This window comes from Lepidochelys kempii, chromosome 1 (genome assembly GCF_965140285.1).
Source record: "Lepidochelys kempii isolate rLepKem1 chromosome 1, rLepKem1.hap1, whole genome shotgun sequence".
NCBI classification, from domain to species: Eukaryota; Metazoa; Chordata; order Testudines; family Cheloniidae; genus Lepidochelys; species Lepidochelys kempii.
Genome location: NC_136380.1, coordinates 120,709,672 through 120,725,783, shown reverse-complemented (window position 1 = coordinate 120,725,783; position 16,112 = coordinate 120,709,672). Strand labels below are relative to the sequence as shown.

At 48.3% G+C, this 16,112-nt stretch overlaps 1 protein-coding gene across 3 annotated transcripts in view; it reads right to left on the bottom strand.

Annotated features, from left to right (window-relative positions):
* The window catches only part of LOC140914601 (inosine-uridine preferring nucleoside hydrolase), a 29,738-nt gene extending 27,604 nt beyond the window's left edge, over positions 1-2,134 (bottom strand). The window contains exon 1 of one of the 3 annotated variants that reach the window (XM_073352860.2): positions 1,988-2,134. Coding sequence is in view for 1 of the 3 variants with exons in the window: in XM_078853922.1 (XP_078710048.1) it covers positions 459-554 (96 nt within the window). In the remaining 2 variants the exon portion in view is untranslated. Of the gene's footprint in view, positions 1-458; positions 1,949-1,987 lie in introns of those variants that run through there. The other 2 variants (XM_073352851.2, XM_078853922.1) reach the window with 2 other exon arrangements.
* Between the last annotated feature and the right edge of the window lie 13,978 nt (positions 2,135-16,112).

Sequence of the window (16,112 nt, the reverse complement as noted above, 5' to 3'; positions counted from 1 at the left end):
CTGTGGCTAGTGGGTACTGAGCACCCACTATTTTTTTCCCCTGTGACTGCTCCAGCACCAGAGCACCCATGGAGTTGACACCTATGCAACTGTTAAATCTTGTTGACATTAATGATAGGTTACTCCATTTGCTTTCTGTGACTTAGTTTATCTCTGAAGTTCAAAGCACATCCGCGGACATCTCCCTTTTAATTGAATCTGAGTCAACAAAGTCCCAAATACCTCTCGCAGCCCTCCCACGCCTTTATCTCACATAATCTAATTCAGTGCTCTCAACAACACTCCACTAGCTACACTTTCATGAGACAGTTCTCGGTGTTCATCTTTTGGATCCACCCTTAGATTTGTTTAATACTTCTGGAGAAAAATTGCTATTAGGAATGTGTGTTGACACACTCCTCAATCACACACCCCCAGGCATTCCTGAGACAGCTGTATTCAGTTGTTTTCCCCCCTACCTTCACCTCTAACAAGGTGCTCCTTGCTCGGGCCCATTTGAGAAGTCTTGCGGCAGAGAAGACTGAATTTTTTTTTCTGTCATTGTTTCTCTGCATTATAGCCACCCAATTAATTGATTAAGCAATAATGGGAGAGTAATATTCCAAAACAGGTTCTGCCAGGTGCCTTAGGTAGCCAGTTTCTGAAAATCAGCAGGAAACTCCCACTGATTTTACAGATAAAGGAAACATGTACAACGCCAGGAAAAGCATTTTGCTAAAACATGTCAATCTAAAGCTGTCAACCCACGTCAAATCTCCAGAGACCCATAGATTCCAAGGCCAGAAGGGACCATGTAGTCTGCACTCCTGTATAACACAGGCCATAGGACTTCACCTAAAACAATTACCAGCACATGTCTTTTGGAAAACATCCAACCTTGCTTTAAAAATTGTCAGTGATGGCAAATTGTTCCAATGACCCCAAGCAAAAGTGATATAAGTTGCCACATTCTACTCCTGAGGGAATTCTGTGCTACTGCACAATGCAAAATTTGCAGAAATTAATGTTTTTTGTGTAGAATTTCCTTTCTGCCACAAAAATGAGCTGCAGTGATGCTGGCTGACATTAGAGGCCACTGGATCCTCAGGAGGAGGTAGCAGGTGTCTGGGCTGGTGGGACCCCATGGCTGGGCTCTGGGAGGGGCAGGTTGTGGTTGTCTGGCCTCCCCGGGCTGGGCAAGGGGCCAGAGAAGCAGGAACCAGGTTGCCACAGGGGTTTCTTTAACTCTCTGCTCCTGGGGGAATTTGTGTCTGTATTGTTTTCTGTTTCGGAGTGCAGCCATGTTAGTCTGTATCCCCAAAAAGAAAAGGAGGACTTGTGGCTCACAAAAGCTTATGCTCTAATAAATTTGTTAGTCTTTAACATGCCACAAGTGCCCGTTTTCTCTTTATGTGCTGTTCTATTCATACTTGCTGACAGGTATTTTGACATAAATGACCAAGATAATCGAAACTGGTGGGATTATGTGGCGTTATTTTGACAAATAAAATTTGCAGAATTTTGCAACATTTTAAAATAGGGCGGGCAGAATTTTTCACGTTTTGGAGGCAGACTGCCCCCCCCCCCCCCGGCGCACCCGCGCTACGCCGCTGTAAGGTCAAGACAGACGGATGCTGCTCGGGCTTGTCCCCGCTCACGAGCCCCAAACCTCCCGCCGGCAAACCACGGGGGCGGGAGTCCAAAAAGCGCCCGCCCGCTCAGCGCCGGCAGCTTTTAGTTGCCGGGGTAAAAAACAGAGCCGCCCACTCCCCTCAGCGGGGCGGGGAGGGGAGGGGAACCGCCTGCGCCCACCACCGCAGCACCCGGCCGCCTCCCGCCGCGCGTCGGAACCCCGGGGGCGGCGCTTCCCACAGCCGAAGACGCCCCCGCTCCCGTCCGCGGCGCATCCCCCCGCCCCCGGGCCCCTAGCGCCCGGCACGGAGCGAGGCGCGCGCGCGCTCCTGCAGTTGGTTTGGGGCTCCAGGGAGGGGCCAGCCCCCGCCCCTACCTGCCGCCGCTCTGGGAGCCGACCCCGCTGGGCGACGTTGCGCGTCCCACACACGTTGCGGCCAATCCCGAGCCGCCCCCGCCCCACGAGTCTCGCCCCTGAACTGGAAGAGCCGAGGAGGGGTTGGGGGAGGTGTCACGTGAGCTAACGCCTGGGCGAGGGAGGGCGGGAGGGGCGCGGGTGCGCTCGCTCTGCGTGCGGAGGCGGGGGCTGGCCACGCCCCTGAGCGGTGTCCTGGCGGCGGGTGCCGGCCTAGCCCCGCCCCCCACCGCCAGCCGCGGCAAGGGCGGGCGCTCCTGGCAGCAGTGGCGGCACGGGGGCGTGCCGAGTACGGGGCGCCCAGGCGCAGGGGCCTGGCCCTGCCGGGGTCCTCGCGGTGTAGACATTTGTACTTGGGCCGCGCCCGCGCTCTGGGACGCTCCTGCCTGGCAGGAGCCGAACATCTACACAGCAATGAAACAAGCCCCAGAGCCCGAGCCAGCTGGCACAGGGCAGCTGCGGGGTGTCCCGGTGCCATGTAGACGCACCCAGGGTCAGGGAATGCTACAGAACTGCAAAGTTCCCGCCTCAGGCTCTGCCCGTGCAGCAACCCCCCCCAGTCACCCAGCAAGTCTCCCTCCTCGCCCTGGCCCCACCCTCCAGCAGTCTGGCCACTTAACTGGCCACTCCTATCACTCCGGCCATGCAACCACCCCCCACTCCATCATACAGCAAGGCACCCCCACCACCCTGGCCACTTAACCAGCTCCCCCATCACCCATGGCTCAACAACGCCCTCCCCCCATCACACCCTCCATCACCCATGTGAGCAGGCCTCCCCCTCACCCCCTGGCCTAGCAAAGAATCCAGGACCTGTAAGCTGGTGGCCTGCCCAGAGCTCCCCGCTGTTCCATGGATGATGGGGCTAGTCTTGCCACCACAGTCACATTCAGACAGGGACTGATTACCTCAAACCTGTTACAAACTTCATAGTATCGTGGCTAACAGCATTCAGCATCAACCTTCTCCAAGCAGGTGGCTGGACCACAGTAGCCATTGAGCCACATGGAGATGTTAAGGACAGGGCTGCACACAGTTTTTCTATTGCTATCTCCTTTTGAAACTGATGTAGTTAGAGCAGAGCAATGGCCTAGTATATATACCTATGTAAAGCAGTATAGTTTATCTCCACAAATTAACACTTGTGACAGTATAGTCTATTCCCACAAATTTATGCTAAAAAACTTTACCAGTAGAACAACATCCTCATTAGGGTTGATTTAACTATACTGGTAATAAAATCAACCCCATAACAAAAATAGTTAAATTGGTTAAAAGTAACTGCATAGACCCAGCCTAGGAACAAGATTCCATCATTTAACAACATGCCTTGGGAACCTGATTCATGCGGTGTCCTCTCTTTGTATTTGGTTTAAGAAAAACACATTTATTAAGCTTAGAATAGAAACAAGACAGCTCCCAAAGTGATCTTTAGAGATACCCACCTGGCAAGCCTCCCTGTGGGAGAAGTTACCATTTTAAGGACTTCAAATAGTTTTCATTCCACATAGTTACAATTGAAAGGTGACCATTAGTACCATGTTGACAGACATACTGCTCTGAAACCTTATAAACACACAGGTTTCAGAGTAGCAGCCCCATTAGTCTGTATTCACCACAAGTACTCCTTTTCTTCTTATAAACACAGATTTACAATGCAAGTAAATTAGTCAAGCATGGCTTTTTCTTCTCAAAACTATACCTATGTTGTCACGTCATGTTACTGCTCTTCAAGGTGATCTTATATTAAATTTTCAACAATATCCCCACAACTGACGTTAAATTAGCATATAGTTACCTGGTATGTTTTGTGCTACTTTTCAAATCTGGTGTTTTGCTTGCTGCTGCTTTCCAAGTATGTTGGAATTTGATCTGGAAGTAGAGAACTTTATAACATACCAGTTAATTCATAATTTGCTGAAAACAGAAGCTGTGTGTGTAGTGTTGTATATGAACTTGGGACTTGTCAAGGTTCCTCCCCCACTCTGAACTCTAGGGTACAGATGTGGGGACCTGCATGAAAAACCTCCTAAGCTTATCTTTACCAGCTTAGGTCAAAACTTCCCCAAGGTACAAAATATTACCCCCGTTATCCTTGGACTGGCCGCTACCACCACCAAACTAATACTGGTTACTGGGGAAGAGCTGTTTGGACGCGTCCTTCCCCCCAGAATACTTCCCAAAACCTTGCACCCCACTTCCTGGACAAGGTTTGGTAAAAAGCCTCACCAATTTGCCTAGGTGACTACAGACCCAGACCCTTGGATCTTAAAAACAATGAACAATCCTCCCAACACTTGCACCCCCCCTTTCCTGGGAAATGTTGGATAAAAAGCCTCACCAATTTGCATAGGTGACCACAGACCCAAACCCTTGGATCTGAGAACAATGAAAAAGCATTCAGTGTTTTACAAGAAGACTTTTAATAAAAAATAGAAGTAAATAGAAATAAAGAAATCCCCCCCTGTAAAATCAGGATGGTAGATATCTTACAGGGTAATTAGATTCAAAAACATAGAGAACCCCTCTAGGCAAAACCTTAAGTTACAAAAAAGATACACAGACAGAAATAGTTATTCTATTCAGCACAATTCTTTTCTCAGCCATTTAAAGAAATCATAATCTAACACATACCTAGCTAGATTACTTACTAAAAGTTCTAAGGCTCCATTCCTGGTCTATCCCTGGCAGAAACCAGCATACAGACAGACACAGACCCTTTGTTTCTCTCCCTCCTCCCAGCTTTTGAAAGTATCTTGTCTCCTCATTGGTCATTTTGGTCAGGTGCCAGCAAGGTTACCTTTAGCTTCTTAACCCTTTACAGGTGAGAGGAGCTTTCCCCTGGCCAGGAGGGATTTTAAAGGGGTTTACCCTTCCCTTTACATTTATGACACGCCCCCCAAATCTCAGCTAGGGTGAAACACTGGCTGGGATTTCTTCCTGGAGCTCTAGGAAAAACAGAGTTAATAAGACACATGCATCTCTAAATATACTACCAAGTACATAAAGACTAACAATATTTTCCACATCTCAAGGACGATTTTAACCAGTTGATTCTGGGAAACTTTCACGGGAGAGTGCATCAGCCACTTTGTTAGAAGCTCCTGAGATGTGTTGGATGTCGAAATCAAAATCTTGGAGAGCTAAACTCCACCGAAGAAGTTTTTTGTTAGTTTCCTTGACGGTGTGAAGCCACTTCAGTGCAGCATGGTCGGTTTGCAGGTGGAAACGCCGTCCCCAAACATATGGCCGTAGCCTTTCCAGAGCATAGACAATGGCATAACATTCTTTTTCAGTGACTGACCAGTTGCTTTCCCTCTCAGACAGTTTTTTGCTGAGAAACACTACAGGGTGGAATTCTTGATCAGGTCCTTTCTGCATTAAAACTGCTCCCACACCACGCTCGGATGCATCTGTGGTTACTAGGAACGGTTTGTCAAAGTCTGGGGCCCTTAGTACAGGGTCAGACATGAGTGTCGCTTTAAGCTTGTTAAAGGCCTTCTGACACTTCCCGGTCCACTGAACAGCATTTGGCTATTTCTTTTTGGTTAGGTCTGTCAGTGGGGCAGCGATTTGGCTGTAGTGCGGTACAAATCGTCTGTAATAACCGGCCAAGCCTAAGAAGGATTGAACCTGTTTCTTTGACTTTGGGACAGGCCACTTTTGGATAGCCTCCACTTTGGCCTGTAGGGGGCTGATAGTTCCTTGACCCACCTGGTGTCCAAGGTAAGTCACTCTGTTTAGGCCTATTTGACACTTCTTAGCCTTAACAGTTAGTCCTGCCTCCCTTATGCGCTCAAGGACTTTTTGTAGATGTTCCAGGTGGTCTGCCCAGGAATCCGAAAATATGGCCACGTCGTCAAGGTAGGCGACTGCATATTCTCCTAATCCTGCTAGGAGACCATCTACAAGTCTTTGGAAAGTGGCGGGTGCATTTCGCAGCCCGAAAGGGAGTACATTAAATTCATACAGCCCGAGATGTGTGATGAAGGCTGACCTTTCCTTGGCAGATTCATCTAGCGGTACCTGCCAGTACCCCTTGGTTAAGTCCAAGGTAGAGATGAACTGGGCCCGTCCCAGTTTCTCTAATAGTTCATCTGTGCGTGGCATTGGATAGTTGTCTGGGCGAGTTACAGCATTTAGCTTACGGTAGTCCACGCAAAAACGTATTTCCCCATCTGGTTTGGGAACTAGAACCACTGGAGATGCCCATGCACTTTCAGAGGGGCGGATTACACCCATCTGTAACATATCCTGGATCTCCCGTTCTATAGCAGTTTTAGCTTGAGGAGACACCCGGTAAGGTTGAACCCTAATTGGGTGAGCATTACCTGTGTCAATGGAGTGGTATGCCCGTTCAGTCAGTCCTGGGGTGGCTGAGAACGTTGGCGCGTAGCTAGTGCACAGCTCCTGGATCTGCTGTCGCTGCATACGCCCAAGGGTCATGGAGAGGTTCACCTCTTCCACACCACCAGCACATTTCCCTTCGTAGTAAACACCTTCAGGCCACTCAGCGTCGTCTCCTCCCTGGGCTGTAAACTGACAAACCTTTAATTCTCTGGAATAAAAGGGCTTTAGAGAATTAATATGGTACACCTTTGGCTTTCGGTTGGAGGTGGGGAATGCTATGAGATAATTAACAGCTCCCAGGCGCTCCTGGACCATGAATGGCCCTTCCCACGATGCTTCCATTTTATGGGCCTGGAGCGCCTTTAAGACCATGACCTGGTCCCTACTTTGAAGGAACGCTCTCTGGCATGTTTATCATACCAGGCTTTTTGCTCTTTTTGAGCATCCTGTAAGTTTTCTTTAGCAAGGGCTAAAGAGGTTCGGAGGGTGTTTTGTAGGTTGGTTACAAAGTCCAGAATGTTAGTTCCTGGAGAAGGTGTAAATCCCTCCCATTGCTGCTTCACCAACTGCAATGGCCCCTTAACCTCACGGCCATATACAAGTTCAAATGGGGAAAACCCTAAACTGGGATGTGGTACAGCTCTGTAGGCAAAGAGCAACTGCTGCAACACTAGGTCCCAATCATTGGAGTGCTCATTTACGAATTTACGTATCATGGCCCCCAAAGTTCCATTAAACTTCTCCACCATGCCATTTGTTTGATGGTGGTAAGGAGTGGCAACCAAGTGATTTACCCCATGAGCTTCCCAAAGGTTTTTCATAGTTCCTGCCAGGAAATTAGTCCCTGCATCTGTGAGGATGTCGGAGGGCCAACCTACCCTGGCAAAAATGTCTGCTAGTGCCTGGCACACACTTTTAGCCCTGGTGTTGCTTAGAGCTACTGCTTCCGGCCATCGGGTGGCAAAATCCATGAAAGTCAGTATGTACTGCTTTCCTCTGGGTGTCTTTTTCGGAAAAGGACCCAGAATATCCACAGCTACTCGCTGAAATGGAACTTCAATGATGGGGAGTGGCTGGAGAGGGGCTTTGACCTGGTCTTGGGGTTTTCCCACTCTTTGGCACACCTCACAAGACTGGACATAGGTAGAAACATCCTTGCCCATTCCCTCCCAGTGGAATGACCCCCCACAAACGGTCTTTGGTCCTGTTCACCCCAGCATGGCCACTAGGGTGATCGTGGGCTAAGCTCAAGGGCTTGGCCCGGTATTTAGTTGGAACTACCAACTGTCTCTGAGGATGCCAGTCTTCCTGGTGTCCACCAGAAAGAGTTTCCTTGTATAAAAGTCCTCTTTCTACAACAAACCTGGATCGATTAGAAGAGCTGAGAGGCGGTGGGTTGCTCCGTGCTGCCGTCCAAGCTCTCTGGAGGCTTTCATCTGCTTCCTGTTCGGTCTGGAACTGTTCCCTTGATGCTGGAGACATCAGTTCCTCATTGGATTGTGGACCTAGGCTTGGTCCCTCTGGAAGCGATATAGAGGATGGAGCTGTTTCTGTTGACTGTGAACCGCTCTCCGCTGGTGCACTATGTTGGGATTGAGGCTCCAGCTGAGCCTCTTGGGTAGGGTTATCGGCTGCTGCCAGTTCAGGTTCAGTGGGGCCCTCTGGTGTTGAGGTTGCAAGTACTGGATTCAGTGCTGGCACGGGGTCTGGTGTTGGTTGTTTGGCTGGTTCCGGTTCTGGGACTGGTTCCGTCTGGGTCTCTGGGACTGGATCCACTACTGCTGTTGCAGACATTGGCCTGTGGTCCGGATCCATCACCTCTGACTGGGTCCTGATAGAAGTTTCCGGAACAGAGCTAGGCCTCACGGCTTGTTTAGCCTGGCTGCGGGTGACCGTTCCCACCCTCTTGGCCTGCTTCACATGATTGGCCAAGTCTTCCCCCAACAGCATGGGGATGGGATAATCATCATAGACTGCAAAAGTCCACATTCCTGACCAGCCCTTATACTGGACAGGCAACTTGGCTGTAGGCAAATCGAAAGAGTTGGACTTGAAGGGTTGAATCGTCACTTGGATCTCTGGGTTGATTAAATTGGGGTCCACTAAGGAAGCATGGATAGCTGACACTTGTGCTCCGGTGTCCCTCCACGCGGTGACCTTCTTCCCGCCCACACTCACAGTTTCCCTCCGCTCCAAGGGTATCTGGGAGGTATCTGGGCCTGTGGACCTCTGGTGTGATTCCGGTGCAATGAACTGTAATCTGTTGGGGTTCTTGGGGCAGTTGGCCTTTACATGCCCCAGCTCGTTACATTTAAAACATCGTCCAGCTGATGGGTCACTGGGGCGAGGTGGGTTGCTGGAGAACGGGGTGGTGGGACGATAAGGGGTCTGGAGGGTTCTTTGGGAGGTAGGTGGGGCTTTGGGCGGCCCCCAGTAATAGGGTGTGGTCTGGGGTGGTCCCTTCTGGTCTCCGCTCCAACTGCGACCAGTTTTCTTCTTCTCTGCCACCTCCACCCATCTGGCTCCAATCTCTCCTGCCTCGATTACAGTTTTGGGCTTCCCGTCTAGGATGTATCTTTCTATTTCCTCAGGAACACCCTCTAAGAATTGTTCCATTTGCATTAGGAAGGGCAAATTTACTGGAGATTCAACACTTGCTCCTGATATCCAGGCATCCCAATGTTTCACAATGTGGTAGGCATGTCGGGTAAATGACATGTCTGGTTTCCACCTTAGGGCTCTGAACCTCCGACGAGACTGCTCGGGTGTTATCCCCATTCTGACTCTCGCCTTGGATTTAAACAGTTCATACTTGTTCATGTGTTCTTTAGGCATTTCAGCTGCCACCTCAGCTAAGGGTCCACTGAGCTGCGGCCTCAGCTCTACCATGTATTGGTCAGTAGAGATGTTGTACCCAAGGCAGGCCCTTTCGAAGTTTTCTAAGAAGGCCTCAGTATCATCACCTGCCTTGTAGGTGGGGAACTTTCTGGGATGGGAAGGGGTACCTGGAGAAGGATTGCTAGGGTTTGTTAGTATATTCTGCTGGGCCTTTATCCTCTCCACCTCCTCCACATGCTTCCTCTCTTTTTCCTTCTCCTCCTCCACATGCTTCCTCTCTTTTTCCTTCTCCTCCTCCACATGCTTCCTTGCCTCCATTTCCCTCTTGTAGGCAGCCTCCTGTACCTCCTTCTCCAGCCGCATGAGTTCTATCTGTCTTTCATGTTCCCTTTGTTTTTCCTCAGCCTGAAATTTGGCTAATTCCAGCTGTAGTCGAGCTGAGGATTTGGTCATTCTAACCTCTCTGTTTTTAACTAACTTTACACCCGAGGTTTAGAAATAAACAAACAAAACGTGGCTGTAAAATTTTGCTGTGCTGGAATAGAATACCTATTCTCTGATAGTGACTGTCAGCCTACAGAAAAAGACAATTCCCTTGTCTCTGCTCTGGGCCCAAATTAAAGCAAAAAACCTCCAACTACTTGGAAACCTGCTTACCCAGCCCAAAGAAAAAGCAAATGGGTAGAACACACACCCCCTATTTACTTTTAGGAAGAAAAGAAAAAAAAACCTCTGGGTTGGAAGACTGTGAATTTCCCTGCAGGAGTTAAGTACCCTGCCTCCAGGCAAAGAAAACCTGCAATTCACAAAGATAATCCCCTTTTGTCTCTGCTTGGCCACAGTTTCAGCTTTCAGTTTCAGCTGCTTTCTGGACTTTCTTTCCAAAGAAAAAAAAATTTCCTTTTTAAAATCTGTATTTCTAGTTCAAAAAATCTCAACTGGATCTCAAAATGATTTCAGGTTAATCCCACCACTGTGCCACCATGTCAAGGTTCCTCCCCCACTCTGAACTCTAGGGTACAGATGTGGGGACCTGCATGAAAAACCTCCTAAGTTTATCTTTACCAGCTTAGGTCAAAACTTCCCCAAGGTACAAAATATTACACCCGTTATCCTTGGACTGGCCGCTACCACCACCAAACTAATACTGGTTACTGGGGAAGAGCTGTTTGGACGCGTCCTTCCCCCGAAAATACTTCCCAAAACCTTGCACCCCACTTTCTGGACAAGGTTTGGTAAAAAGCCTCACCAATTTGCCTAGGTGACTACAGACCCAGACCCTTGGATCTTAAAAACAATGAACAATCCTCCCAACACTTGCACCCCCCCTTTCCTGGGAAATGTTGGATAAAAAGCCTCACCAATTTGCATAGGTGACCACAGACCCAAACCCTTGGATCTGAGAACAATGAAAAAGCATTCAGTGTTTTACAAGAAGACTTTTAATAAAAAATAGAAGTAAATAGAAATAAAGAAATCCCCCCCTGTAAAATCAGGATGGTAGATATCTTACAGGGTAATTAGATTCAAAAACATAGAGAACCCCTCTAGGCAAAACCTTAAGTTACAAAAAAGATACACAGACAGAAATAGTTATTCTATTCAGCACAATTCTTTTCTCAGCCATTTAAAGAAATCATAATCTAACACATACCTAGCTAGATTACTTACTAAAAGTTCTAAGGCTCCATTCCTGGTCTATCCCTGGCAGAAACCAGCATACAGACAGACACAGACCCTTTGTTTCTCTCCCTCCTCCCAGCTTTTGAAAGTATCTTGTCTCCTCATTGGTCATTTTGGTCAGGTGCCAGCAAGGTTACCTTTAGCTTCTTAACCCTTTACAGGTGAGAGGAGCTTTCCCCTGGCCAGGAGGGATTTTAAAGGGGTTTACCCTTCCCTTTACATTTATGACAGGACTCTTTTCACTGTTTACTCAATGTGCTGGCATAAGATAAAATTCCATTGATTATGTATTTGAAAGCTCAGACCTTTGAACTTCTCAGTTTTACTGCACAATAAAAATAGATGTCAAATAACTATCAGTCCTACCATGTTCTAGATTTTTTTTCACAGATTCAGGGTGTGTGACTGGGCAACAAAAAGACAGATGAAATTCAATCTTGATTAAATGCAAAGTAATACATACTGGAAAATATAATCCCAACTATATATACAAAATGACGGGGTCTAATTTAGCTGTTACCACTCAAGAAAAAGATCTTGGAGTTATCGTAGATAGTTCTCTGAAAAACATCTGCTCCATGTGCAGCGGCAGTCAGAAAAGCAAACAGGATGTTGAGACTCATTAGAAAAGGGATAGAAAATAAGACAGAAAATATCTTAATGCCACTACATAAATCCATGGTATGCCCACACCTTGAACAACACATGCAGTTCTCATTACCCCACCTCAAAAAATATATATTAGAATTGGAAAAGTCCAGAGAAAGGCAACAAAAATAATTAGTGGTACAAAACAGCTTCCATATGAGAAGAGATTTAAAAGACTGGGACTGTTCATCTTAGAAAAGAGGTGACTAAAGGGGGATTTGATAGAAGTCTATAAAACCTTGAGTGGTGTGAAGAAAGTAAGAGGCTATTACTCACCCTGTGCAGTAACTGTTGTTCTTTGAGATGGGTGTCCCAGTGGGTGCTCCACTTCAGGTAGGGTCGGATTAACCTTTTGTGGGCCCCTATATAGTCATTGTGGGCTCCGAGTGTGGGCCTGGTGTGGCAGTGCGATTGGTGCCATAGTATACCCGGTACTGAATCTCAGAGACATTTTTCGTTTTGATCACACACCTCTACATGACTATCTGCATTGCCATACACAGCTCCCTCAGCCCCCAGTTTTTCTCATTGAGCTGTACACCCATGTGGGCAGAACTTTCATAGTGATTAGGGAAACTCCCCACAGATTTATCTCCTTCCTCATTCAGACCTTCTATAGCCATGTCTCCAGTACCCCCTGTGTCACCAGTCACCGTATGTGGTCCTAGTCTCAGCTCAAAGTTCCAAAGCAAGCAGATACCTGATCAGTTCTGACAAATCCCTCCCGCAGCACCCATTTGAGCAAGCCACTTGCAAACACCATTTCCCCAAAGTGAGGACTTAGCCCTTGGGAATCTGAAGACACCAGCCTTTCTCCCTCTGCTCCCTTCTACATGCTAGTCTACTACCTGATCACCACTACCTCTCCCCATGCTTGTTTCCTTTCTACTTTGGACATGCTCCCCAACCAGCTGGGGCTATCCTCCCGCTGCAAGCCTGACCTGCTTCCTCTTTCCCTGCTCCCCTTGACATTCCTTTCCTACTGGTGACCTCTGTTCCTTGAGGTTAACTCCAGTTTCTTTATCTGCTCTAGCTTAATGGCCCCCAGTAGTCACAGAGCCACCTGCAGCTTCTCTGGCTATAGCTATGTGGCCAATTGCCAGAGGCCAGCCTGAGATAGCTGCAGCTACTAGTCAAGGGAGGGGTGGCTATTCCAAGGCTGAGCATGCTTGAACCTTGCAATGGCGGCACTAGGGACTCTAAATCCTCAGCGCTGGCCCTAGGCAGCTGCAGACTCTGCAGTTATGCACTTCCCTCCTCTAGGCTATGGCTTTAAGTACCTGAGATACCCATCACCTGCAGCAGAGGCCAATTCCCATGCACCCCTCAGCTAGCACATAGTCTTGCAGAAAGTGCAGCCTGAATGATTTTGGAAGCTGGGGTGCCAGGAGGTTCCCATCCCTGAGCAGCAGCTCTGCAACAAGCTCACATGCCCCCCCTTCTGCTGTGGGACCAGGACCCTGTGAAGACGGTGGAGTTACCCAGTGTATAACCAGTTCCATCCAAAGCCTCTTGAAGTGAGTGGGAGTCTTTTCGTTGTCGTTGATGGGCTGCGTATAGAAGCAAAGGACCTCATTCTAGACTCTAGAAGCAAAGTGCATTCTATGCTGCCCTGGTTTACTGTTGTAACAGGAAGGTCTCACATTACCGAGTGAATAAGCAACACTTCCTACGGCACCTAACTTTTTCTGAGAGGCTTCCCACCCAATTACTAAATGTAAACCTGCTTTGCTTACCAGGGCTGAAAATATCAGGTAGTATGGTCACAAAAGCCAGGCACTTCTGAATTCAGTAAGAATTTTGGATGTGCACAGAACACACACAGGACTGGTTCCCGCCTGGTTACAGAACTGCAGCAAAGTGGAACAATTTTCAGTTTGTGTGACTGGAGGATATCTGGATCCATATAAGACTGTCCTACATAAATGAGGAAAAGTTGAGGTGTCTTTATTATTCTTTTGTTCCACTCTTCGTTTCTATGGGGAATTTGCCAATGCAATATTACTGTCTTCCTTTTAAACAAACTAAAAAAAAAAAAAAAAAAAAAAAAAAAAGGTAATGGCTGTTGAAAAGAGCTATTCCAGTCCTAGTTAGCACTGGGAAGACCCCAGCATTTGTTGCTCAATTTTATCCTACTTTTTCTACAGCAAATTACAGTGGATCAGCATATTTGATTTGGGAGAAACAAAGTAACAGTTGCCCAAATTGAGCTTGAGAACTCCTGAATTTTGAGGGTGTTCAAACCTGGAAGGCAGGTGCTAGATTTCCTTTCTGAAAATTAGGTAAATCTGGAAAGGAAAAGTCAATTTCTATTTTCATGGTTCAGAAGTGGAAATCCTCCTGTACTGTATCTGAAGCTGCCCAGGTCCTCCTCCCCTCCCTTACTTTTCATGTTAACTTCTGGTGGGATCCACATATCTCCCTTGCTAGGCTTCAGACAGAGAGGTGCACTGTCCATTTAGTCCACCCAGTTCCTCCTTTGGGGGCTGCCCTGGTGAGGGCACACCAGCATCCCTAATCCAGTCTGGGGAAGTCTTCTGAGGGTGATATCTGGGGCCAAAGCGTTCTACTCCTTGGGCATACATGTTCCCCATTCACAGTACCACCCCCTTTTAGCAGCCAGCTCTCCATTCACAGCAAGCTGCGGTGGATGGGGTCTCACAGCTTCCCCACTTCCTCCCCCTCTCTTTCCTGTTGATAGCAGCCAAGGGAATGCTGGGAAATCTAGTTCCTTCCCTGCTCTAGGGCCAGCACTATAGGCAGGGAGCTGGCCAAGAAACGACAGTTCCCAGGGTCCCATAGATTCTCAGCTCCCATGCTGGATCCCTGCTGCTCTGAGGCTCCATTTCTGCAGCGCTACAAGAGGGGAGAAAGTGAGTGTTAGCCCCCTTCTGAGCTTGGGCCTGGCGCTATGGCGCCATTGACACCATGGTAAATCCGGGATGGACTTCAGGTCAAGGTGCGTCCCAGCACCTTCGATCGGAGATTCCTACAGCAGTACCCCTATGGGCCACACACGCACAGTGCCTGCCTCACGAGCTGTCAGCGTTTGAATAGCACGTGCACGGCCCGGGCTCCTCAGTTCCTTCTCTACAACGGAGTGCGTTCCAGATTCCGAAGTAGAGGGAGAAGGGTGGGTAGTGGAGTACCCACAGGGACACTCATCTCGAAGAACGTCAGTTACTGCACAGGGTGAGTAACCTCCTCCTCTTCTTCTTCGAGAGATGTCCCTGTGGGTGCTCCACTTCAGGTGACTGAAAAGCAGTACCTCTTAGGATGGTTGGGACTTCAGATCAGATAAGAAGGCTGTTGACAAGACAGCTCTACCCATCTTGGTGTCAGATGCTTCAGTGTGCATGAGCACGTAATGATCGGCAAAGGTAACGTTCGATGCCCAGGTGGCTGCCTTGCATAGGTCAGAAAACGGAACATTACGGAGAAAGGCAGTGGAGGTGGAGACAGCTTTAGCAGAGTGTGTCCTAATTGATGTCAGAGGGTGTATTTGCTTCAGTTGGTAACAGAGACATATGCAGTCTGCAATCCATTTGGAGAGTCTCTAGGTAGAGATAGCTTTTCCCTGTGATTGCTGAGTGGTAGAGACGAAAAGTTTGGGTCAGGTTTCTAAACGGTTTTGTTCTATCCGGGTAAAAGGATAGTGCCCTGCGCACATCGAGAGTGTGCATTGCTGTTTCAAAAGCATTAGCATGAGGTTTTGGGGAAAATGTTGGTAGGTGTATTGGCTCATTGAGGTGAAAGGAAGAGCGTATCTTAGGCAGGAACTTTGGATGTGTGCAAAGTGTGACCTTATCATGGAAGAACATGGTGTACGGAGGTTCTGCCATGAGCACTCCCATTTCTCCTACTCGTCTGTCTGATAGCAATCACATCTGCAAGGCGGTCTTCATGGATAGGTGGAGAAGGAAGAACGTAGCCATTGGCTCAATGGGTTTATCCCTCAGGGCTTTGAGGACCAGGTGGAGGACCCATGGCACACCAGGCGGTTTCATGTTTGGATGCCCTTCAGGAACCTTTTGGTTACTGGATGGGCAAAGACCATAGTGTTGTCGATCTTCTGGTGATTGCAGTGAGGTGGACCTTGAGCGAGCTCGTGGAAAGACCTGATGTTTTAAGGTCCAGCAGATAATCCAGTATCAGTGGGAGTGGGGCGGAAACTGGGGAGGTCTGTTTGGCAGTACAGCAAGATGTGAACCTCTTCCATTTATGTAGGTAAGTAGTGCGCGTGGTTTGTCCTGCTGTGGAGTAGAACTGTCCGCACTTGCTCAGAACATGTTAACTCCTCATTAGAGAACCATTGATTAGCCAGGCCCTCAGGTGGAGTCATTGTACGTCGGGGTGAAATAGCTGGCCCCTGCGATGTGATAGGAGGTTGCTGGGGAGGGGGGGGAAATCGGTGGCTTGACCGACATCCACATGAGGAAGGGATACCATGGTTGTCTGGGCCATGATGGGGCTATTAGAATGATGTTGGATTGGTCTGTTCTTGTCTTCTGTATTACAGAGGTATTGGTGGAAACGCATACATGAAAGGTTCCATGGGAGCATGAAC